General features: G+C 63.5%; 2 protein-coding genes across 3 annotated transcripts; one reads left to right on the top strand and one right to left on the bottom strand.

The window, feature by feature from the left end:
- Positions 1–649: 649 nt before the first annotated feature.
- CS (citrate synthase) lies at positions 650–16768 on the top strand. Of its 2 annotated transcripts, none has more exons than XM_074530849.1 (11): positions 650–853; positions 2605–2652; positions 3381–3488; positions 3578–3643; positions 4955–5086; positions 6158–6346; positions 7224–7423; positions 10323–10452; positions 12011–12112; positions 14297–14506; positions 15979–16768. In XM_074530849.1, the coding sequence occupies exons 1-11, from the start codon at positions 800–802 to the stop codon at positions 16147–16149; spliced, it is 1410 nt and encodes a 469-aa protein (XP_074386950.1). In that variant the 5' UTR covers positions 650–799; the 3' UTR covers positions 16150–16768. The 2 variants fall into 2 exon arrangements, with proteins under 2 accessions (XP_074386950.1, XP_074386951.1); XM_074530850.1 differs by lacking the exon at positions 15979–16768 and adding an exon at positions 15514–15644.
- A 364-nt stretch (positions 16769–17132) lies between these two features.
- On the bottom strand, positions 17133–23592 carry COQ10A (coenzyme Q10A). Its single transcript, XM_074530851.1, has 5 exons — positions 23402–23592; positions 21766–21903; positions 20106–20298; positions 18122–18223; positions 17133–18020 (listed from the first exon to the last, which is right to left on the bottom strand). Exons 1-5 carry the CDS (start codon positions 23479–23481, stop codon positions 17853–17855), a joined length of 681 nt encoding a protein of 226 aa, XP_074386952.1. The 5' UTR covers positions 23482–23592; the 3' UTR covers positions 17133–17852.
- Between the last annotated feature and the right edge of the window lie 263 nt (positions 23593–23855).

Below are 23855 nucleotides of genomic sequence, written 5' to 3'. Positions count from 1 at the left end.
GGCCATCCACCATGCAGGTGCTGGCTCTCAGCTGCCACCCGCTGCCATCTCACCCTGCCACTGAGAAGGTTCTGGTCTCTTTGCCGTGTCCTGTGTCACCTCATGTCACCTGGCCAGGGGACAGCAGCGGCAGGAGGGCTCTGCCCCTCTGCTGGCACCCATTACCCTGTGTCACCCCATGTCACTCCATGGTGTCACCCGGGGCCGGCAGGACAATGTCCTGGCCTCAGCGGCCATGGTGACATGCCACCCCCTGACGTCACCGCTGAGCCACATGCCACATCCTATCGCCTCAAGCCACTGTGGCCACCTACAGGATGACGTCATGGGCTCCCTGTGACCTCATACCGCCCGGCCGAGCGCCTGGTGACGTCACGGGGCAGCCCCCCGCCCTCGCAGCGGAACCCCACCGGGACACCGGCGCGCCGCGGGGATGACACCGGGCCGTGACGTCACGCACTGCGGCCGGTGACGTCACGAGACGGGGCGGGCACCCCCTCACCCCACCCCTGGTCCTGATCAGGCGAATGCGGCGGCCACCTATAGCTTGCGCCCCCCGCCACTTCATTAGCGTAGCCCCGCCCCACGGCGCGCCGCTTGACCAATAGCAAACGGCTCTGCCCCGGGAGGGGGCGGGGTTATGCTAATAACCAACGCCGCGCTCCGTCCCGCCCTCACGTTGAGGACCCCCGGCCGCCGCCGCTTCGGCCCCGCTCCCGCCCCGGCCCCGCACCCGGTCCCGGCCCCGCTCCCGGTCCCGGCCCCGTTCAGCCCCGGCCTGTCCCGTCCCGGTACCGCCATGACGCTCCTCGCCGCCGGCAGCCGGGCGGCCGCGCGCCTCCGCGGCCCCAAGGTGAGCGCGCCCGGCCCGGCCTCGCCGCGCCGCGCCTTAAAGGGGCGACGCCGCGGGGGGAAGGGAGAGCGGGGGGGTCCGGTTCTTAAAGGGGCGACGCGGGGGGCGCTGCCTTAAAGGGGCCGCGCGGTGGCGGCGGAGGAGGGGGGATGGGACCCGGGTGACCGCGATCGGCATCACGACCGGGATCGGGACCGGGGTGGGCGCGGGGCCGCAGCGGCAGCACGTGGTGGGAACCGGCGCCGGGCGCTTCTCAGAGCCGGGGGCACCGGGAGTGGCTCGGGGGGCACCGGGCCCGCTCCACGCCCGGGGAGCTCCGGTGATGCCTCAGCCTCGGGGCAGCCCCGCTGGAAGATCCGGTCCCGCCGCTTCCTCTCGTTGTGCAGCGCTGGGCGTGGGGGGCCCCGGTAGCCCCGCACCGGCCCCGGGAGCCCGCACCCGGTGGCACCGGCAGCAGGGGGGGTAGAGGCGGGGACCGTCCCCGCCGCCTCCGCCACCGCCCTTCCCCAGCGTCTCGGTGCCGTAGAGGACACCGGGGTCACAGCGAGGGGACCCCCGTGCGCCGGTACCGGGCCGGAGGAGCAGCCCCGGCCCCTCCGGTGTGTTTGCCTTGGCCGCGGCCCCGGCGTTTCGTAACGGGCGCTGCGGTGTCTTTATCGACCGGGCGATATTTTGGGATATTCCCGATGCCCCACTTGGCCCTGCTCCCCGTTAAACCGAGCGGACCGGGGCCGCCCCCCTGGCTTGAACCGTGATCCCGACCTTCCTCCTCATCCTCATCCTCCTCCTCCTCCTCCTCCCCTCGTCCCGATCCCGCAGCCCATCGGAGGCCCCGCACCCCCGGGCACAACGGGAACCACCGGGAGGGTCCCGCTGTGCCCCCGCTGTGCCCCCTCCGGCCGGTGCCCGGTGTCACCGCCACCACGTGTGACCTTGAGCCGGTGGCACCTCGGTGACAGCCGGGACGAGCCTTGGGGACCCCCAAAACGGGGGTGACACCGGGGGGGTGACACCGGGAGTGACACGGCGGCGACAGCGGCCGCCTTGACCTTGGGCTCGCCGCCGCCTCCGCCTCCATTGTTCCGCCGGCATTTTCCCTTCCCGGTGCCGCCTGTTGCGGGGGGGACACGGCCTCGCCACCGGCCACGGCCACGCCCGCCATACCGGGGACCCCCTAACCGGACCGGGGGTTCCCGGGGAACCGGGGGGGACACTTTGGGGGGGTTCTACAGCGCGGCCCCCCCGCGTTCTCCCGGCAGCCAGCGGAAAAACCGAGTCATGTTCTGGCTCTGCCGCAGGCGCTGCCGCAGCTCCGGGCCCCGGGGGATCGCCGGTGTGCTCCGGTGTGTCCCCGGTGTTCCCCGGTGTGTCCCCGGAGCGGGCGCTGCCAAGGCCGGGCTGTGTTCCGGCGGTGTTCCCGGGGAGTCCCCGCGGTTCCCGGTTCCCACGCGTGGGCGAGGAACAAAGTTCGGATTCCCCGGCTCAGGAAAACCGCGGCCGTTCCTGGCCGGGCGCGGCTCCAGCAAGGAGAACCCGCGGTGCCCGTGCCAGCGGCGGCTCCCGGGGGCAGCGCGGGGCCGCCCCGGCTGATCCCGGCTTTGATCCCGGCTTTGATCCCCGCCCGCGTGGGCGAGGCTCCGGCGTCCTTGGGAACCGGGGTCTCACCTGGAGGGGGCTCATGTGGCTGCACCCCCTCCCCAAAATGGCTGTGCCCTGGTGACAGGGGGGTCTCTGTGTCCCTTGTCCCACAGAATGCACCGTGTGTCCTCTTGGCCGCTCGCCACGCCAGCGCCACCACGGTAAGGGGGGTTCTCTGCTGTGACCCCCACCCTGTCACTGTTCCCGTAACTCCTCTGCCCTGTGGCTGCCTCTCCTGAGAGCCCTCTCCAAGGGGAGGCCATTTGTCATCCTCTTTCTTGTCACCTCCTCTGCCTTAATCCCCCTCCTGTTGCTCTTCTCCAATGGGAGTTCCCTTTCCTGTCACCTTTCTTAGAGGGGGATCCTCTTCCGTCTCCTGTCACCCCTTTCCTATAATTTCTTTCCGGTGTCCCCCTCTCCACTCACTCCTCTTCAAGGGGGGGACCCTCTCCCATCTCCTGTCCCCTCTCCCCAAGGGGAGCCCCCTGTTCTGTTGCCTCTTCTCCCGTCACCCCCTTTCCTGTACCCACCTCTTTTCTCACCCCTCTCCAAGGGGTGTCACCTCTCCTGTCACCCCCATCTCTTTTGTCACCCTCTTTCCCATCACCCCTCCAAGGGGAGTCCCCTCTCCTCTCATGTCACTCCCTCTGCTGCCCCACATCTTCTGTCCCCCCTCTCCATTGCCACACCTTCTCCTTGTCCCCCTTCTCCTGTCACCCTCCCTGTTCCCACACCTTCTCCTTGTCCCCCTTGTCCTGTCACCTTCTCCTTGTCCCCCTTCTCCTGTCACCCTCTCTGTTCCCACACCTTCTCCTTGTCCCCCTTGTTCTGTCCCCCCCTCTGCTGTGCTCAGCCCCTCTCTCTCACACCGCTGTCCCTTTGTCCCCAGAACCTCAAGGATGTTTTGGCCACCATGATCCCCAAGGAGCAGGCCAAGATCAAGAGCTTCAGGCAGCAGCACGGCAGCACGGCCATCGGCCAGATCACCGTGGACATGGTGAGTGTGGGGACACCGGGGACGTTGGGGACATTGGGGACACCGGGCACTGCCACCAGCCCTCACTGTGAGCTCCCGGTCCCTTGCAGGTGTACGGCGGCATGAGGGGCATGAAAGGGCTGATCTACGAGACCTCGGTGCTGGATCCTGATGAGGTAGGGCCCTGTTCCACCCGTTTCCACCCCATCCCAGCCCATCCCGCTCATTCCCGGTTCTTCCCACCCAGTCCAGCCCATTCCACCCCATCCCAGCCCATCCCACCCGTTCCCAGTCCTTCCCACCCAGTCCAGCCCATCCCAGCCCATCCCAGCCCGTCCTGCTCATTCCCACCCCATTCCCAACCACTCCCACCTTGTCCCTGCCCATCCCATTCCCAGCCCATCCTACCTCAGCCCACCCATTCCCATCCTGTCCCTACCCTCTTCCCACCCCATCCCAGCCCATCCCACCCATTCCCACCCTGTCTCTGCCTATCCCAGCCCATTCCCGGCCCATCCCACCCTGTCCCAGCCCATTCCCACCCCATCCCAACCCATTCCCTGCCCATGCCACCCATTCCCACCCTGTCCCTACCCCATTCCCATCCCATCCCAGCCTGTCCCACACGTTCCCAGCCCATTCCCAGCCCTTCCCACCTCATCCCACCCACTCCCACCCTGTCCCTACCCCATTCCCACCCCATCCCCAGCCCATCCCACCTCATCCCACGCCATTCTCACCGCATTCCGACCCTGTCCCCACCCCATTCCCACCCTGTCCCAGTCCATCCCACCCATTTCCAGTCCATCCCACATGGTCCCACCCCTTCCCACCTCATCCCAACCCTTCCCACCATGTCCCACCCATTCCCACCCTTTCCCTACCCCGTTCCCATCGCATCCCACCCTGTCCCTACTCCATTCTCACCCTGTCCCAGACCATTCCCAGCCCATCCCACCCTGTCCCACCCATTCCTACTCTGTCCCTATCCTGTTCCCAGCCCATCCCAGCCATTCCCACCCTGTCCTAGTCTATCTCACCCATACCCTGCCCATCCCAACCCATTCCCACCCCATTCCCACCCCATCCCAACCCATTCCCATCCCAGCCATTCCCACCCTGTCCTAGTCTCTCTCCCTGCCCATCCCAACCCATTCCCATCCCACCCTGTCCCACCCATTCCTACTCTGTCCCTATCCTGTTTCCAGCCCATCCCACCCATTCCCACCCCATCCCAACCCATTCCCATCCCAGCCAATCCCACCCTGTCCCTACTCCATTCTCACCCTATCCCACTCTGTCCCAGTCAGTTCCCAGCCCTTCCCACCTCATCCCAGCCTGTCCCAAACTCATTCCCAGCCCATCCCACTCTGTCCCCACCCCTTCCACCCCATCCCCCTCATTCCCATTCCATTCCCACCCAGTCCCCACCCCTCCCACCCCCTCCCCACCCCATGCCGGCCCCCCCTGACCCTCCCTGCCCGCAGGGGATCCGTTTCCGCGGCTACAGCATTCCCGAGTGCCAGAAGAAGCTGCCCAAAGCCGCGGGGGGAGAGGAGCCGCTGCCCGAGGGGCTCTTCTGGCTGCTGGTGACCGGAGAAATCCCAACCCAGGAGCAGGTACTGCTGGGGAGGGGGCTGGGGAGGGCTCTGAGAGACCCCAGACCCGAGAGGGGGCTGGGAAAGGGCTGGGGAGGGCTCTGAGAGACCCCAGACCCAGGAAGGCGCTGGCAAATGGCTGAGGGGGGGGTTGGAAACACCTGAGGGGAGTCTGAGAGCCCCCAGACCCAAGAGGGGACTGGGAAATGGCTGAGAGGGGGTCTGAGAGACCCCAGACCCAGGAGGGGGCTGGGACATGGCTGAGGGGGGGTCTGAGAGCCCCCAGACCCGAGAGGGGGCTGGGAAATGGCTGAGGAGGGGTCTGAGAGCCCCCAGACCCGAGAGGGGGCTGGGAAATGGCTGAGGGGAGGGTCTGAGAGCCCCCCAGACCCAGGAGGGGGCTGCGAAACACCTGAGGGGGAGCTGCCAAATGCCTGAGGGGGGTCTGAGAGCCCCCAGACCCAAGAGGATCTGGCAAACACCTAAGGGGGGGCTGGCAAACAGCTCAGGGGAGTCTGACAGCCCCCAGACCCAGGAAGGGGCTGGCAAATGGCTGAGGGGGGGCTTGGAAACACCTGAGGGGGGTCTGAGAGCCCCCAGACCCAGGAGGGGCTGGCAAACATCTGAAGGGGAACTGGCAAACATCTAGGGGGCTCTGGCAGCCCCCAGACCCAGGAAGGAGCTGGGAAACGGCTGAGAGGGATCTGAGAGACCCCAGACTCTGGAAGGGGACTGGGAAATGGCTGAGGAAGGGTCTGAGAGACCCCAGACCCACAAGGGGACTGGGAAACGGCTGAGGGGGGATCTAAGAGCCCCCAGACCCAGGAGAAGGCTGGAAACACCTGAAGGGTGGGTCTGAGAGCCCCCAGACCCAGGAGAAGGCTGGGAAACACCTGAGGGGGAGCTGCCAAATGCCTGAGGAGGGTCTCAGAGCCCCCAGACCCAGGAGGGGCTGGCAAACATCTGAAGGGGGGCTGGCAAACATCTGGGGGGCTCTGGCAGCCCCCAGACCCAGGAAGGGGCTGGAAAACGGCCAAGGGGGGCTCTGGCAGCCCCCAGCCCCACATCTCAGCCCCCGTCCCGTCCCCGTAGGTGACCTGGCTGTCCCGGGAGTGGGCCAAGCGCGCAGCTCTGCCCTCGCACGTGGTGACCATGCTGGACAACTTCCCCACCAACCTGCACCCCATGTCCCAGCTGAGCGCCGCCGTCACCGCCCTCAACAGCGAGAGCAAGTTCGCGCGCGCCTACGCCGAGGGCATCCACCGGGCCAAGTACTGGGAGGTAAAGGGTTGGAATTAAATGTTATATTGGAATTAAATACCCATATAGCCGGATGGGATGTGCCTGGGCTCCTCTGGCTCTTGCTGCTTGACCAAAGGTGGCAGATGTGGTGGTTTCACCTCCCTGACTGATCCGTCCCCAGGATGGAGCTGCCCCACGTTGGGCGCCAAAATATTGGAATTAAATACCAATATATTGGAATTAAATACCAATATAGCCGGATGGGACGTGCCTGGGTTGTCCGGCCCTTGCTGCTTGACCAAAGGGCAGCAGCTGTGGTGGTTTCACCCCAGAGACACCTTTGGCCATCTGGATCTGTGGTGTTTCACCCCAAACACAATTTTGGCTGGCTGGGTGTGTGGTGTTTCACCCCAGAGACTGTGATGGTGTTCACAGGGGTCTCAGGTTGAGGGAAGAGATGAGGATCTGACTCCATGTTTCAGAAGGCTTGATTTATTATTTTGTTATATATATTACATTAAAACTACACTAAAGAATAGAAGAAAGGATTTCATCAGAAGAATAGAATAGCAAAGAATGATAACAAAGGTTTGTGGCTCAGGCTCTGTCCGAGCCAGCTGGGCTGTGATTGGCCATTAATTAGAAACAACCAACATGGACCAATCAAAGATTCCCCTGTTGCATTCCACAGCAGCCGATGATCAATGTTTACATTTTATTCCTGAGCCCTCTCAGCTTCTCAGGAGAAAAAAATCCTAAAGAAAGGATTTTTCATAAAAGATGTCTGCGACACCTGGGGAAGGAGCTGAGATAACTGAGACAAGCGACACACAGAGTACAGGGGAATTGCTGAATTTTGGGGTGGGTTTGGGTGCTGGGGGGTCAGGGGAGCGCAGTCTGACCCCTCTGGTGGCAGTTTGTGTACGAGGACGCCATGGATCTGATTGCCAAGCTGCCCTGCGTGGCCGCCAAGATTTACCGGAACCTTTACCGGGAGGGCAGCGGCATCGGCGCCATCGACCCCAACCTGGACTGGTCCCACAACTTCACCAACATGCTGGGCTACACCGACCCCCAGTTCATCGAGCTCATGAGGCTCTACCTCACCATCCACAGGTGGGAGCAGGGCTGGGGGTGGGCCTGGGGTGTCACCAGGGGAGGGGGCTCTGGAGGGGTTGTGCTCTATAGGGGAGGGGGCTCTGTAGGGGTTGTGCTCTATTGGGGAGGGGGCTCTGTAGGGGTTGTGCTCTATAGGGGAGGGGGCTCCATGGGGCTCTGGAGGGGCTGTGCTCTGTAGGGGAGGGGGCTCTCTAGGAGTTGTGCTCTATTGGGGAGGGGGCTCTGTGGGGCTCTGTAGGGGTTGTGCCTTATAGGGGAGGGGGCTCTGTAGGGGCTGTGCCCTCTGACATATAGGGGAAGGGACTTTGTGGGGGTTCTGGGCTCTGCCATATAGGGGAGGGGTCCTTGTAGGGGCTCTGGGGCTCTGTAGGGGACCAGTCCCTATAGGGGAGGGGGCTCTGTAGGGGTTGTGCTCTATAGGGGAGGGGGCTCTATGGGGCTCTGTAGGGGTTGTACCTTATAGGGGAGGGGGCTCTGTAGGGGTTGTGCTCTATAGGGGAGGGGGCTCTGCCTCACCATCCATGGGTGGGAGCAGGGCTGGGGACGGGCCTGGGGTGTCACCAGGGGAAGGGGCTCTGTGGGGGCTCTGGGCTGTGCCCTATAGGGAAGGGGGCTTTGTGGGGGCTCTGGGCTCTGCCCTATAGGGGAGAGGTCCCTGTAGGGGCTCTGAGGCTCTGTAGGGGACCAGTCCCTATAGGGGAGGGGGCTTTGTAGGGGCTGTGCTCTATAGGGGAGGGGGCTCCATGGGGCTCTGTAGGGGTTGTGCTCTATAGGGGAGGGGGCTCTGTAGGGGCTGTGCCCTCTGACATATAGGGGAAGGGACTTTGTAGGGGTTTTGGGCCCTCCCTGTAGGGGAGGAGGCTCTGTTGGGTCCTGGGCTCTGCCCTATAGGGGAGGGGTCCCTGTAGGGGCTCTGGGGCTCTGTAGGGGACCAGTCCCTATAGGGGAGGGGGCTCTGGAGGGGCTGTGCTCTATAGGGGAGGGGGCTCTGTAGGGCTCTGTAGGGGTTGTGCCTTATAGGGGAGGGGGCTCTGCCTCACCATCCACAGGTGGGAGCAGCTGGGGATGGGCCTGGGGTGTCACCAGGGGAGGGGGCTCTGGAGGGGCTGTGCCCTCTGCCATATAGGGGAAGGGGCTTTGTGGGGGCTCTGGGCTCTGCCCTATAGGGGAGGGGTCCCTGTAGGGGCTCTGGGGCTCTGTAGGGGACCAGTCCCTATAGGGGAGGGGGCTTTGTAGGGGCTGTGCTCTATAGGGGAGGGGGCTCTATGGGGCTCTGTAGGAGTTGTGCCTTATAGGGGAGGGGGCTCTGTAGGAGTTGTGCCTTATAGGGGAGGGGGCTCTGCCTCACCATCCACAGGTGGGAGCAGGGCTGGGGATGGGCCTGGGGTGTCACCAGGGGAGGGGGCTCTGTAGGGGCTGTGCCCTCTGCCATACAGGGGAAGGGGCTTTGTGGGGGCTCTGGGCCCTCCCTGTAGGGGAGGAGGCTCTGTTGGGCCCTGGGCTCTGCCCCATAGGGGAGGGGTCTCTGTAGGGGCTCTGGGGCTCTGTAGGGGACCAGTCCCTATAGGGGAGGGGGCTCTGTAGGGGTTGTGCCTTATAGGGGAGGGGGTTCTGCCTCACCATCCACAGGTGGGAGCAGCTGGGGATGGGCCTGGGGTGTCACCAGGGGAGGGGGCTCTGTAGGGGCTGTGCTCTATAGAGGAGGGGGCTCTATGGGGCTCTGTAGGGGCTGTGCCCTCTGCCCTATAGGGGAGGGGGCTTTGTGGGGGCTCTGGGCCTCTATAGGGCTCTGTAGGGGCTGTGCCCTATAGGGGAGGGGGCTCTGTTGGTGTCACCAGGAGCAGGCAGGGCTGGGGTTGAACCAGGCTGGCAGCACCATGCCCCCCACCCCCCAAAACCCCGTGGGAGCTGTTTGTGGGGCGAGGACTGAGCTGTTTTTGGGGTCAGATTGAGCTGTTTTGGGGTCAGACTGAGCTGTTTTGGGGTCAGATGGAGCTGTTTTGGGGTCGGGATCGGGCTGTTTTGGGGCCAGGACTGAGCTGTTTGTGGGGTCAGGACTGAGCTGTTTGTGGGGCCAGGATCGGGCTGTTTTGGGGTCAGATTGAACTGTTTTTGGGGTCAGATGGAGCTGTTTTGGGGTCAGATGGAGCTGTTTTGGGGCCAGGATCAGGCTGTTTTTGGGGTCAGATGGAGCTGTCTGTGGGGTCAGGACTGAGCTGTTTTTGGGTCAGATGGAGCTGTTTTGGGGTCAGATGGAGCTGTTTTGGGGTCAGATGGAGCTGTTTTTGGGGTCAGATGGAGCTGTTTTGGGGCCAGGATCGGGCTGTTTTTGGGGTCAGATGGAGCTGTTTTGGGGCCAGGATCGGGCTGTTTTTGGGGTCAGATGGAGCTGTTTTGGGGCCAGGATCGGGCTGTTTTTGGGGTCAGATGGAGCTGTTTTGGGGCCAGGATCGGGCTGTTTTTGGGGTCAGATGGAGCTGTTTTTGGGGTCAGATGGAGCTGTTTTTGGGGTCAGATGGAGCTGTTTTTGGGGTCAGGACTGAGCTGTCTGTGGGGCCAGGACTGAGCTGTTTTTGGGGTCAGATGGAGCTGTTTTTGGGGTCAGATGGAGCTGTTTTGGGGTCGGGATCGGGCTGTTTTGGGGTCAGATGGAGCTGTTTTGGGGTCAGATGGAGCTGTTTTGGGGTCGGGATCGGGCTGTTTTTGGGGTCAGATGGAGCTGTTTTGGGGTCAGATTGAGCTGTTTTGGGGTCAGATGGAGCTGTTTTGGGGTCAGATTGAGGATTGAGCTGTTTTTGGGGTCAGATGGAGCTGTTTTTGGGGTCAGATGGAGCTGTTTTGGGGTCGGGATCGGGCTGTTGGTGGCTCCGGGGTGCTCACGGGCTCTCCCCCGCAGTGACCACGAGGGCGGGAACGTCAGTGCCCACACGAGCCACCTGGTGGGCAGCGCCCTGTCCGACCCCTACCTGGCCTTCGCCGCCGCCATGAACGGCCTGGCCGGGCCCCTGCACGGGCTGGCCAACCAGGTGGGGCCTGCTCCGTGTCCGTGTGTCCTTCCTGTCCGTGTGTCCCTGCCCTCTGTCCGTGTGTCCCTGCTCCCTGTCCGTGTGTCCTTCCTGTCCGTGTGTCCCTGCTCCCTGTCCGTGTGTCCCTGCTCCCTGTCCGTGTGTCCCTGTTCCCTGTCCGTGAGTCCCTGCTTCCCTGTCCGTGTGTCCTTCCTGTCCGTGTGTCCCTGTCCGTGTGTCCCTGCTCCCTGTCCGAGTGTCCTCCCTGTCCGTGTGTCCCTGCTCCCTGTCCGTGTGTCCCTGTTCCCTGTCCGTGAGTCCCTGCTCCCTGTCCGTGTGTCCCTGCTTCCCTGTCCGAGTGTCCTCCCTGTCTGTGTGTCCCTGCTCCCTGTCCGTGTGTCCCTGCTTCCCTGTCCGTGTGTCCTTCCTGTCCGTGTGTCCCTGTCCGTGTGTCCCTGCTCCCTGTCCGAGTGTCCTCCCTGTCCGTGTGTCCCTGCTTCCCTGTCCGTGTGTCCTTCCTGTCCGTGTGTCCCTGCTCCCTGTCCGTGTGTCCTTCCTGTCTATGTGTCCCTGTCTGTGTGTCCTTCTCCCTGTCCGCATGTCCGTTCTCTCCCTGTCCGTGTGTCCCTGCTCCCTGGCTGTGTGTCCTTCCTGTCCGTGTGTCCCTCCTCTCCCTGTCTGTGTGTCCCTGTCCGTGTGTCCCTCCTCTCCCTGTCCGTGTGTCCCTGTCCGTGTGTCCCTCCTCTCCCTGTCTGTCTGTCCCTCTCCCTGTCACTCTGTCACTCTTGTCCATGTCACTTTCCCTGTCCATGTCCCTCTCCCATCCCTGTGTCCCTCTGTCCCTCTCTCTGTCCATGTGTCCATGTCCCTCTGTCCCCGTGTCCTCCTGTCCCTCTGTCCCTCTCTGTGTCCCCATCCCCACATCCCTCTGTCTCCTTGTCTGTCTGTCCCTGTGTCCCCCTGTCCATCTGTCCCTCTCCCCCCCATTCCCTGCCCTCACTCCCTCCTTTCCCTCTGTCCGTCTGTCTCTCTGTGCCTGGGTCCATCTGTCCCTGCCCTCACCCCCTCCATCCCCCTGTCCCTGTGTCCCCCTGTCCGTCTGTCCCCATGCCCCTGTCCCTGTGTCCCCCTGTCCGTCTGTCCCCATTCCCGTCCCTGTGTCCCCCTGTCCGTCTGTCCCCATTCCCTCACTCCCTCCATCCCCCATTCCCTGTGTCCCCCTGTCCGTCTGTCCCCATCCCCCTGTCCCTGTGTCCCCCTGTCCGTCTGTCCCCATGCCCCTGTCCCTGTGTCCCCCTGTCCGTGTGTCCCCATTCCCTCACTCCCTCCATGCCCCTGTCCCTGTGTCCCCCTGTCCGTCTGTCCCCATTCCCTCACTCCCTCCATCCCCCTGTCCCTGTGTCCCCCTGTCCGTCTGTCCCCATTCCCCTGTCCCTGTGTCCCCCTGTCCGTCTGTCCCCATTCCCTCACTCCCTCCATCCCCCTGTCCCTGTGTCCCCTGTCCGTCTGTCCCCATCCCCCTGTCCCTGTGTCCCCCTGTCCGTCTGTCCCCGTTCCCTCACTCCCTCCGTGCCCACAGGAGGTGCTGCTGTGGCTCACGGACCTGCAGAAGGAGCTGGGCAAGGACGTGTCTGACGAGAAGCTGCGAGATTTCATCTGGAACACGCTCAACTCGGGCAGGGTCAGCCTGGGGGGCCTGCTGGGGCTCAGGGGGGCTCAGGGACCATCCTGGGGCTCAGGGGGGCTCAGGGACCATCCTGGGGCTCAGGGGGGCTCAGGGACCATCCTGGGGCTCAGGGGGGCTCAGGGACCATCCTGGGGCTCAGGGACCATCCTGGGGCTCAGGGAGGGCTCAGGGACCATCCTGGGGGTCAGGGGGGCCCTGCTGGGGCTCAGGGACCATCCTGGGGCTCAGGGAGGGCTCAGGGACCATCCTGGGGGTCAGGAGGGCTCAGGGACCATTCTGGGGCTCAGGGACCATCCTGGGGCTCAGGGGGGCTCAGGGACCATCCTGGGGCTCAGGGGGGGCTCAGGGACCATCCTGGGGCTCAGGGGCCATCCTGGGGGTCAGAGGGGCCCTGCTGGGGCTCAGGGGGGCTCAGGGGCCATCCTGGGGGTCAGGGACCGTCTTGGGGCTCAGGGGGGCTCAGGGACCATCCTGGGGCTCAGGGGGGCTCAGGGACCATCCTGGGGCTCAGGGGGGGCTCAGGTCCCGTCCCAGGGGCTCAGTTCCCATTCCAGGGGCTCAGGAGCCATTCCAGAACCTGTTCCAGGGCTCAGGGGGGCTGTGCTGGGGCTCAGGGGGGCTCAGGGACCATCCTGAGGCTCAGGGGGGGGCTCAGGGGCTGTTCCAGGTCCCATTTCAGGGCCCATCCCAGGGCTCAGGGGCTGTTCCAGAGCTCAGAGGGGCTGTGCTGGGGCTCAGGTTCTGTTCCAGGGGCTCAGGTCCCATTCCAGGGGCTCAGGTCCCATTCCAGAACCTGCTCCAAGGCTCAGGGGGGCCCTGCTGGGGCTCAGGGCTGTTGTTCCAGGGGTTCAGGGGCTGTTCCAGAGCTCTGGGCCCATCCCAGGGCTCAGGGCCTGTTTCAGGCCCATCCCAGGGCCCATCCCAGGGCTCAAGGGCCGTTCCAGGGTTCAGGAGCCGTTCCAGGTCCCATTCCAGGGTTCAGAGCCCATCCCAGGGCCCATCCCAGAGCTCAGGGTGGCTGTGCTGGGGCTCAGGTGCCATTCCAGGGCTCAGGGCCTGTTCCAGGTCCTATTCCAGAGTCCCAGGGTCTGTCCCAGGGCCCATCCCAGGGCTCAAGGGCCATTCCAGGGCCCACCCCAGGGCTCAGGGTGGCTGTGCTGGGGCTCAGGGACCATTCCAGGGCCCATCCCAGGGCTCAGGGGCCATTCCAGGGTCCCAGGGTCTGTTCCAGGTCCCACCCCAGGGCTCAGGGTGGCTGTGCTGGGGCTCAGGTGCCATTCTATGGCTCAGGGGCTGTTCCAGGTCCTATTCCAAGGCCCATCCCAGAGCTCAGGGGCCATTTCAGGGTCCCAGGGGCTGTTCCAGCGCCCATCCCAAGGGTCAGGAGCCATCTCAGGGTCCCAGGATCTGTTCCAGGGCCCATCCCAGGGCTCAAGGGCCATCCCAGGGGCTCAGGAGCCATCTCAGGGTCCCAGGGTCTGTTCCAGGGCCCACCCCAGGGGCTCAAGGGCAGTTCCAGGTCCCATCCCAGGGGCTCAGGGCCCACCCCAGGGGCTCAGGGTGGCTGTGCTGGGGCTCAGGTGCCATTCTATGGCTCAGGGGCTGTTCCAGGTCCCACCCCAGGGGCTCAGGAGCCATTCCAGGGCCCATCCCAAGGGTCAGGAGCCATTTCAGGGTGCCAGGGTCTGTTCCAGGGCCCATCCCAGGGCTCAGGAGTCATTTCAGGGCCCATCCCAGGGGTTCAGGGCCCACCCCAGGGGCTCAGGGTGGCCATGCTGAGGCTCAGGTGCCATTCTATGGCTCAGGGGCTGTTCCAGGGCCCATCCCAGAGGCTCAAGGGCCATTCCAGGGCCCATCCCAGGGCTCAGGAGCCATCTCAGGGTCCCAGGGTCTGTTCCAGGTCCCATCCCAGGGGCTCAGGGCCCACCCCAGGTGCTCAGGGTGGCCATGCTGGGGCTCAGGTGCCATTCTATGGCTCAGGGGCTGTTCCAGGGCCCATTCCAAGGCCCATCCCAGAGCTCAGGGGCCAATTCAGGGCCCATCCCAGGTGCTCAGGGGGGCTGTGCTGGGTCTCAGGTGCCATTCTATGGCTCAGGGGCTGTTCCAGGGCCCATCCCAGGGGCTCAGGAGCAGCTCTGCCCCCCATCCCTGCAGCAGCTCTGACCCCAATGCCCACAGGTGGTGCCAGGCTACGGGCACGCGGTGCTGCGCAAGACGGACCCGCGCTACACCTGCCAGCGGGAGTTCGCCCTCAAGCACCTGCCCAAGGACCCCCTGTTCAAGCTGGTGGCTCAGCTCTACAAGATCGTGCCCAACGTGCTCCTGGAGCAGGGCAAGGCCAAGAACCCCTGGCCCAACGTGGATGCCCACAGCGGGGTCCTGCTGCAGGTGAGCACTGGGTGCTGTGTGCCTCTGGTTGTGTCTGTGCTGTCTGTCCTTTTCCTGTCAGTCTGTCCTTCTCCTGTCAGTCTGTCCTTTTCCTGTCAGTCTGTCCATGTATCCCTTTGCACGTCCACATCCCTCTCCCTGTTCTGTCTTTTCTCCTATGTGTCCCTCTCCCTGTCTGTGTCCATCTCTCTGTCCCTCTCCCTGTCTGTCCCTTTTCTGTCAGTCTGTCCTTTTCCTTGGCCACACATCCCTTTGCACGTCCACATCTCTCTCCCTGTTCTGTCTGTCCTTCCTCTTGTCCACATGTCCTTCTGTGCTGTCTGTCCTTTTTCCTGTCAGTCTGTCCTTTTCTCTGCCTGTGCATCCTTTTCTGTGTCCAAAACCCTCTCCCTGTTCTGTCTTTCCTCCTGTCCATGTTTCCCTGTCTGTCCATCCCTCTCCCTGTCTGTCCATCCCTCTCCCTGTCTGTCCTTCGTTCTGTGTCCCTCTCTTCTCTTTCCTGTCTGTGTGTCCCTCTCCCTGTCTGTCTGTCCCTTTTCATGTCAGTCTCTCCTTTTCCTTGGTCTTTGCACATCCTCATCCCTCTCCCTGTTCTGTGTCCTTCCTCTTGTCCATGTGTCCCTCTCCCTGTCTGTGTGTCCCTCTCCCTGTCTGTGTCCCTCTCCCTGTCCTGTGTCCCTCTGTTCTCTTTCCTGTTTGCCCTTCTCCCTGTCTATCCCTTGCCCTGTCTGTCCATGTCTGTCTGTCCCTCTCCCTGTCTGTCCTTTGCTCTGTGTGTCCCTCTCTCTGTTCTCCTTCCTGTCTGTCTGTCCCTCTCCCTGTTCTCCTTCCCGTTTGTCCCTCTGTCTGTCCCTCTCCCTGTCCATCCCTCTCCCCATCCCTCCATCCCTTCCTCCCTCTCCCTGTTTCCCTTTCCTTGCCCATTTGTCCCTGTCCCACCTGTCCCTGTGTCTGTCCCTCTGTCTGTCTGTCTGTCTGTCCCCTCTGACCCCGCCCTGTCCCCGCAGTACTACGGCATGAAGGAGATGAATTACTACACCGTTCTTTTTGCTGTGTCCTGAGCTCTGTTCTCCTTCCTGTCTGTCCATGTGTCTGTCCCACCTGTCCCTGTGTCTGTCCCTCTGTCTGTCTGTCCCCTCTGTGCCTGCTCTGACCCCGCTCTGTTCTCCTTCCTGTTTGTCCCTCTGTCTGTCCCTCTCCCAGCCCATTCCTCTTCCCATCCATCCATCCATCCATCCATCCATCCATCCATCCATCCATCCCTCCATCCATCCATCCCTTCCTCCCTCTCCCTGTTTCCCTCTCCTTGCCCATTTGTCCCTGTCTCTCTGTCTGTCCCACCTGTCCCTCTGTCTGTCTGTCCCTCTGTCTGTCTGTCTCTCTGTCTGTCTGCCTGTCCCTCTGTCTGTCTGTCCCTCTGTCTGTCTGTCTGTCCCCTCTGACCCCGCTCTGACCCCGCCCTGTCCCCGCAGTACTACGGCATGAAGGAGATGAATTACTACACCGTTCTGTTCGGCGTTTCGCGAGCTCTGGGCGTTCTGTCCCAGCTCATCTGGAGCCGAGCCCTGGGCTTCCCCCTGGAGAGGCCCAAATCCATGAGCACCCAGGGCCTGATGCAGCTCGTGGGCTACAAATCGGCCTGAGAAGGGACGGGGACGGGGACGGGGCTCCCCCAGGGAAGAACGCAGCACTGCCGGGCCCGGCCCGGCCACCCCCGCCACTGAACCCCCCTCGGGACCCCCAGCCCACCCTGGGGTCCCCCCACACCCCGCCCCGCTGCTTGGGGGGGGGGGGTCTGCAGAGCCCCCCGCCCACCCCAGCAGCTCTCACTGCGCACACTGGGAGCCCCCCCAGCCTCCCCCACACATTGGGAGCCCCCCCTGGGTTCCCGCATTGCTGGGCTGGGTGGGGGGGTCCTGGCAGGGTTTTGGGGAGGGGGTCCCACCCTCCTGCCCCCCCTGCAGCCCCCCGAGAGGGGTTCAGTCCAGCCCCGTGTCCGGGCCCCCCCGCAGGGACTCGATACACTCCTCATCCTCCCCTGGCCGTGCCCCCCCCGTGTTTGTGTGACCCCCCCAGTGCCCCCCAACCTTGCCTGAAGCCCCCGGGAGCCAGAGCTGGGACCCCTCCCCACGCCCCCCACCCACCCTGGAACCCACCCTGAAACCCACCCTGAAACCCACCCACCCCGGCTCCTCGCAGCTCTCGGGCACTTCTGTACAAACAACAACAAAAAAATGCAAAATAAATGTTTTTATTAACAAACCACCTCCCCCCCCCCAAATCCCTTCCCTTGGTGCCCCCACCCCACCTGGGGGTCCCAGCATGCAGCCCCCACCCCAAAACCCCCCCTCAATGAGGAGCAGGAGGCTGCTGACCCTTGGAAAATTCTCTTTATTGGCCTGGCCAAGCCTTTCCTTCCTTGGGCCAGGGGGGGCTCGGGGACCCCCTCACCCCTCTGTGGTTAAAGGGGAGGGGGCAGGAGCTGAGACCTTCCCACCCCCCCCCCCCAAAATAGGGGTGGGGTCGCTGGGGGGGGGTGGGGACCGTGGGGGTGATGGGGGGGGCAGCAGGAGCCGCCCCCTCCCCACCCTGTGCGTGTGGCTTGTGCAAAGTGTGCGATGCTTTTGGGTGGGTGGGTGGGGGGCTCCTCCTTCCCTTTTTTTGTTCCTTGGGGAGGAATTGGGGAGGGGGTCCCAGCAGCTTTTCCCACCCCCTCCCTGTTCCTCTACCGGAGCTGCCCCCATTGGGGCCCTCCAGCTTGGCTGAGGAGTTTAAAAAGAACCAAAAAAAGGGTAAAAAAAAAAATTAACCAAAATTTAAACCTCAAAATCAGCTCCTGGGATTAGGGGAGGGGTCCCAGCAGCTTTTCCCTCACCCATCCCAGAGCACAGCAGGAGCTGCCCCCATTGAGGCCCTCCAGCCTGGCTGAGGAGCTTAAAAACAACAACAAAAAAGGGTTAAAAATAAAGAAAAAAAAAAAACTAAACCAAAACTTAAAACCTAAAATCAGCTCCTGGGATTGAGGGGAGGGGGCTCACAGCAGCTTTTCCACCCCCTCCCCATTCCTACCAGAGCTGCCCCTATCAGGGCCCTCCAGCCTGGCTGAGGAGCTTAAAAAGAACCAAAAAAGGGTTAAAAAAAAACCAAAAAACCAAACCAACAACGAAACCAAACCTTAAAACCCCAAACCAGCTGCAAAATCAGCTGCTGGGATTGAGGGCAGGGGGCTCACAGCAGCCCCGGGGGGGGCGTTGAGGCAACAGCAGCGGAGGAGAGAGAGAAACGCACTTGGTTGAATAAATATTTTTGGGGGGGTTTGGGCTCGGGGCGGGCCCCGCCCCGCCCCTCACGTCTGGTGCACCTCGTGGAACATCAGCTCCCGCGGGATTCGCGTCTCGGGCCCGAAGGTTTTGGCCGCTCGGCGCTCGAAGGCGGCCACCATCTGCTTGACCACCTCGTCGAAGAACACGGTGGCCAGCTGGGAGTGCAGCAGGGAGCGGAACTCGAAGGAGATCTGAGGAGGAGGAGGAGGAGGAGGAGGAGGAGGAAGAGGTGAGGGTGGGTGGGCGAGCTCCGCCTTCCCCCGGGGGGGGCAGAGCCGGGCCGGGCTCGTACCGAGAAATCCACGGTGCTGGTGCGGGGGTAGCCGGGGATGCCGGGGCTGAAGCGCCAGTTGGTCTCCAGGTGGTTGAAGAGGCGCCCGTCGGTGCAGACGGCCTGGGAGGGAGAGACGGGGATCAGGGGGGCACCGGGATCATCCCCAAGGATGGGAAACACTCTCAGATTCAGCCCAGCCTGGGGAGGGAGACACCGGGGATCAGGCAGGCACCGGGAGCCACCTGGGACCACCGAGATCAGCCCAGCCTGGGGAGGGAGAGACGGGGATCAGGGGGGCACCGGGGAACACCGGGATCAGCCCGGCCTGGGGAGGGAGAGATGGGGGATCAGGGGGCACCGGGAGCTCAGGGGGGCACCGGGATCATCCCCAAGGATGGGAAACACTCCCAGATTCAGCCCGGCCTGGGGAGGGGGAAATGGAAGCTCAGGGAGCACCGGGGAGCACCGGGATCAGCCCGGCCTGGGGAGGGGGCACTGGGACCATCCCTGAGGATGGGAAAACCCTCCTGGACCCAGCCCAGCCTGGGGAGGGGGAAATGGGAGCTCAGGGAGGCACCGGGAGTCCCCGAGGATGGGAAACTCTCCCGGCTCCAGCCCGGCCTGAGATTCCCCCGGTGCCACGTCCTGGACACCTCTGAACTTCCCTGGGCACTTCCAAAGCCTGAGAGCTCCTGTGGGGAAATTCCAAACTGAACTGCCCTGGAACAACCCGAGGCTGGTTCTCCTTCTCCTGCTGTTCCCTGGGAGCAGATCCTGACCCTGGGGTGAAAATTCCCCCCTGAACTTCCTGTTCCAGGCAGTTCCAGAGCCTGACCACCTTTTATTCCTCCTGATGTCCATCCTGATCCTCTCCTGGAGGAATTGGAGTTTTGGGGTGCAAATTCCCCTCTGAACCTCCTGTTCCAGGCAGTTCCAAAGCCTGACCACCTTTTATTCCTCCTGAACCTCTCCTGGAGGAATTTGGGGCTGTTCCTTCCCCTCCTGGTATTCCCTGGGAGCAGATCCTGACCCTGGGGTGAAAATTCCCCTCTGAACCTGCTCTCCAGGCAGTTCCACCACCTTTGCCAAGAGGAAATTTCCTTGGTGTCCAACCTGAACCTCTCCCCTGGGAGCAGATCCTGACCCTGGGGTGAAAATTCCCCTCTGAGCCTCCTGTTCCAGGCAGTTCCAAAGCCTGACCACCTTTTATTCCTCCTGATGTCCATCCTGACCCTCTCCTGGAGGAATTTGGGGCTGCTCCACCTCATCCTGGTGTTCCCTGGGAGCAGATCCTGACCCTGGGGTGAAAATTCCTCCCTGAGCCTCCTGTTCCAGGCAGTTCCAGAGCCTGACCATCTTTTATTCCTCCTGATGTCCATCCTGACCCTCTCCTGGAGAAATTGGAGTTTTGGGGTGCAAATTCCCCTCTGAACCTCCTGTTCCAGGCAGTTCCAAAGCCTGACCACCTTTTATTCCTCCTGATGTCCATCCTGACCCTCTCCTGGAGGAATTTGGGGCTGCTCCACCTCATCCTGGTGTTCCCTGGGAGCAGATCCTGACCCTGGGGTGAAAATTCCCCTCTGAACCTCCTGTTCCAGGCAGTTCCAGAGCCTGACCACCTTTTATTCCTCCTGATGTCCATCCTGACCCTCTCCTGGAGGAATTCAGAGCTGTTCCTTCTCCTCCTGCTGTTCTGGGAGCAGATCCCAACCTCACTCTCCCAATAAGGACTCGTGGGGTGAAAATTCCCCTCTTGCACCTCTTTCCCTCCAGGCAGTTCCAAAGCTTGACCACATTTTTCCATGAGGAAATTCCTGTTTTCATGTCCATCCTGAACCTGGGACTGCTCCTCCTCCTCCTGCTGTTCCTGGGAGCAGATCCCAACCCTGCTCTTCCATTCAGGGTGAAAATTCCCCCCTGATCCTCCTTCCCTGCAGGCTGAGCCCCTTCCCAGCTCCCTCAGGGTTTCTCCAGAACCTTCTCCAGCCCGTGCTGAGCTCACCTTGACCAGGTGGGGCCGCACCAGGGTGACGATGGAGGTGTAGCGCTCCAGCACGGGCGGGAACCCCACCTCCAGCTGCGCCTTGAGGTGGCCCTGGCGCCGCGACACCACCACGGATTTCTTGCACCAGGGCACGAAGTTCTTGTAGTCCTCCACGTTGGCCACCACGTCGTACATCTCCTGCATGGAGTACCTGGGACGGAAATGGGGCTGGGGTTGGGCTGGGATTGGGGTTGGGGTCAGGATTAGGGATGGGATTGGGGATGGGGCTGCAGTTGGGACTGGGGTCAGGACTGGGGTCGGGGCTGGAGTTGGGGCTGGAGTTGGGGTTGGGGCTGGGGCTGAGGTCAGAATTGGAGCTGGGACTGGGGCTGGAATTGGGGTTGGGATTGGGATTGGGGATGGGATTGGGGTTGGGATTGGGGATGGGATTGGGGTTGGGGTCAGGGTTGGGACTGGGGTCGGGGCTGGGATTGGAGTTGGGATTGGAGCTGGGGCTGAGGTCAGAACTGGAGTTGGGATTGGGGCTGGAACTGGGGATGGGATTAGGGTTGGGATTGGGGATGGGATTGGGGTTGGGGTGAGGGTTGGGGTCAGAGTTGGGGTCGGGGCTGGAGATGGGATTAGAGCTGGGGTTGAGGTCAGAACTGGAGTTGGGACTGGGGCTGGAATTGGGGTTGGGGTCAGGATTAGGGATGGGATTGGGGCTGGGGCTGCAGTTGGGGCTGGGGTCAGGGCTGGGGTTGGGGCTGGAGCTGGGATTGGGCTCAGGAGTTGGGGTCGGGGTTGGGATTGGAGCTGGGGCTGAGGTCAGAACTGGAGTTGGGACTGGGGCTGGAATTGGGGTTGGGGTCAGAGTTGGGGTCAGGGCTGGAGCTGGGCTGGGATTGGGGCTGAGGCATGATCAGGGCTGGGGTTGGGACTGGGCTGGGATTTGGGTCAGGGTTGGGATTGGGGTCAGAGTTGGTGCTGGGGTTGAAGCCAGGATTGGGGTCTGGGGTCAGGGCTGGGATTGGGGTTGGGGTCGGGGTTTGGGCTTGAGATTGGAGCTGGGGCTGGGGTTGGGGTCAGGGCTGGGGCTGGGGTTGGGATTGGGGTCAGAGTTGGGGTTGGGGCTGAAGCCATGACTGGGATTGGGGTTGGGGCTGGAGCCGGGATTGGGTTTGGGGCTGGGCTCAGTCCCAGGCTCAGGGCTGGGTTTGGGCTCAGTCCCAGGCTCAGGGCCGGGTTTGGAGCTGTCGTTGGGCTCAGGCTCAGGGTTGGGGTCAGGGCTGAGCTGGGCTCAGGCTCAGTCACAGTCTCAGTCTCAAGGCTGGGTTTGGAGTTGGGGTTGGGCTCAGTCTCAGTTCCAGGGCTGTGCTCAGGGTTGTGCTCAGGCTCAGTCCCAGGCTCAGGGCTGGGTTTGGGCTCAGTCTCACGCTCAGGGTTGGGTTTGGGCTCAGTCCCTGTCCCAGGGCTGGGACTGGGCTCAGTCCCAGTCCCAGGGCTGGGTTTGGAGCTGGGTTCAGTCTCAGGGCTGGGTTTGGGTTCAGTCTCAGGGCTGTGTTTGGCCCATCCCCCTCCCAGCGCCCCCGTGTCACCCACCCGATGGTGTCACCCACCCGATGGTGTCACCCACCCGATGATCCACACCCACCCGATGATCCACACCCACACCCACCCGATGATCCGTCTCTCCGAGTACTCCTTGCGTTTGTTGCTGAGGCTCAGGAAGCCCCGGCTGGGCTGAGCTCGGGGCTCCCAGGCCAGGACGGGCCGGGCCGGGCGGGACGGGCGGAGCCCGCACGGGAACGCGTGCCTGGGGACAACGGGGGGCGTTGGGTGGCACCGACTGGCACCGGGTGGCACCGGCAGCACCGGGACGTGCGGCTGCCCCAGGAGCACCTTGGGACCCTTCCTGAGCTCTTAAATCCTTCCAGAGATTCCCAAATCCCTCCCAGAGATTCCCAGGTCCCTCCCAGAGATTCCCAAATCCCTCCCAGAGATTCCCAAATCCTCCCAGAGATTCCCAAATCCTTCCAGAGATTCCCAAATCCCTTCCAGAGATTCCCAAATCCTCCCAGAGATTCCCAAATCCTTCCAGAGCTTCCCAAATTTCTTCCAGAGCTCCCCAAATCCCTCAAGAACTACCCAGGCCCCTCCAGAGCTTCTCGGGTCCCTTCCAGGGCTTCCCAAATCTTTTCTAGGCTCTCCCAGGGTTTCCCAAATCTCGTCAGAGCCTCACAGGTTTCCTCCAGAGCTTCCCAAATTTCTTCCCGAACTTCCCGAAACTCTCCAGAACTTCCCAGGTCCCTTCCAGAGCATCCCAAATCCTTCCAGAGCTTCCCAAATCCCTTCCAGGTGTCACAAATGCCTCCAGGGCTTCTCAAGTCCCTTACAGGGCTTTCCAAATCCCTCCCAGAGTTTCCCAAATCCTTCCAGACCATCCAAACCCCCTTCAGACCATCCCAAACCCCTTCTAGCCCAGCTCAGGCTCTTCCCAGACCATCCCAGGTCCCTTTCTGACCTTCCCAAACCCCTTCAGACCATCCCAAACCCCTTCCTGACCAGCTCAGACTCTCTCCAGATGTGCCCAGGTCCCTTCCTGAACTTCCAGATCCCCTCCAGACCATCCCAGGCCCCTTCCAGACAACCCCGGGTCCCTTCCTGACCTCTCCCTGTCCCATCCCGGTCCCTCCCGCCCTTCCCGTGCCGGGAATCCTCCCCGGTGCCGCTCCCGGGGCGATCCCAGCGCTGCAGCTGCCGGGGAGGAGGAGGAGGAGGAGGAAGGCCGGGAAACCCGAGCCGGGCACAGCTGATCCCGGTGCCCTCCGGTGCCGCTCCCGGGGCTGATCCCGGTGCCCTCCCGGTGCCGCTCCCGGAGCTGATCCCGCCCTCCCCACCGGAACCACCGGGTCCCCGTGTCACTGTCCCCGAGCAGAGGTCACGGCCGCGGGGACGCAGCCGGTGCCGCCTCTCCCGGTGACATCGGGGCTCGGTTCTGCCGTGACCCCCCGTACCGGCCCGCTCCCGGTGTCCCCACACCGGGTTCGCTCCAAGGTCAGCCCCTCCCAGCCCTGTCCCGATTCCTCCCTTCCGGTGGAACCGGGACCGGGCCCCACCGGGATCCACCGGGACTCCCGGGCCGGTCCCACCGACACCTCCCGGTTCCGCCAAGGTGCCCCCGGATCACCGCGTCCCGAGGGGACCGGGAGCGCTGCCAGGCCCGGAGAAACCCCCACAGCACCATCGCCGCCCCGGGCCCGCCCCGGTGCCCCCGGGGCCGGTGTGACCTCCGGGTCGCCGCCGCCGCTCACCTGCCGGGCGGGGCCGCCGCGGCCCGCAGGCGCTGCCGCGCCCCGAGCTGGAGGGCCCCGCGGAGCCGCCGGGCCGCCATCACCGGGCCGGGACCGCGGCCGGGCCGGAACCGGGACCGGGCCGGGACGCGGCGCCGCCGCCGCCCTGACCTCTCACCCCGTGACGTCACCGCGTCGCCATAGCGGCGGGTACGTCAAGGGGCGGGGCGAGGCGACGCCTCCCGAGCGAGGAATGATGGGAGTTGTAGTCGGGGGTGCGCGAGGCATGATGGGGAATGTAGTGCGGGGCGGGGCTGCGGCTGCAGCGGGACCGGGATCCAACCGGGACCAACCGGGACTACCCAGCCCGGGGCTGCCGGGAGTGGGCTCTGCCCCAGGGGGCGCCCCTGGTGCTGTGTCCCGGTAACGGCTCCGCTCCGAACCGGGCAGAGGGACCGGGGAACACGGAACCTGC

This window comes from Zonotrichia albicollis, chromosome 33 (genome assembly GCF_047830755.1).
Source record: "Zonotrichia albicollis isolate bZonAlb1 chromosome 33, bZonAlb1.hap1, whole genome shotgun sequence".
NCBI lineage: Eukaryota > Metazoa > Chordata > Aves > Passeriformes > Passerellidae > Zonotrichia > Zonotrichia albicollis.
This window is presented reverse-complemented; position numbering and strand designations above follow the sequence as displayed.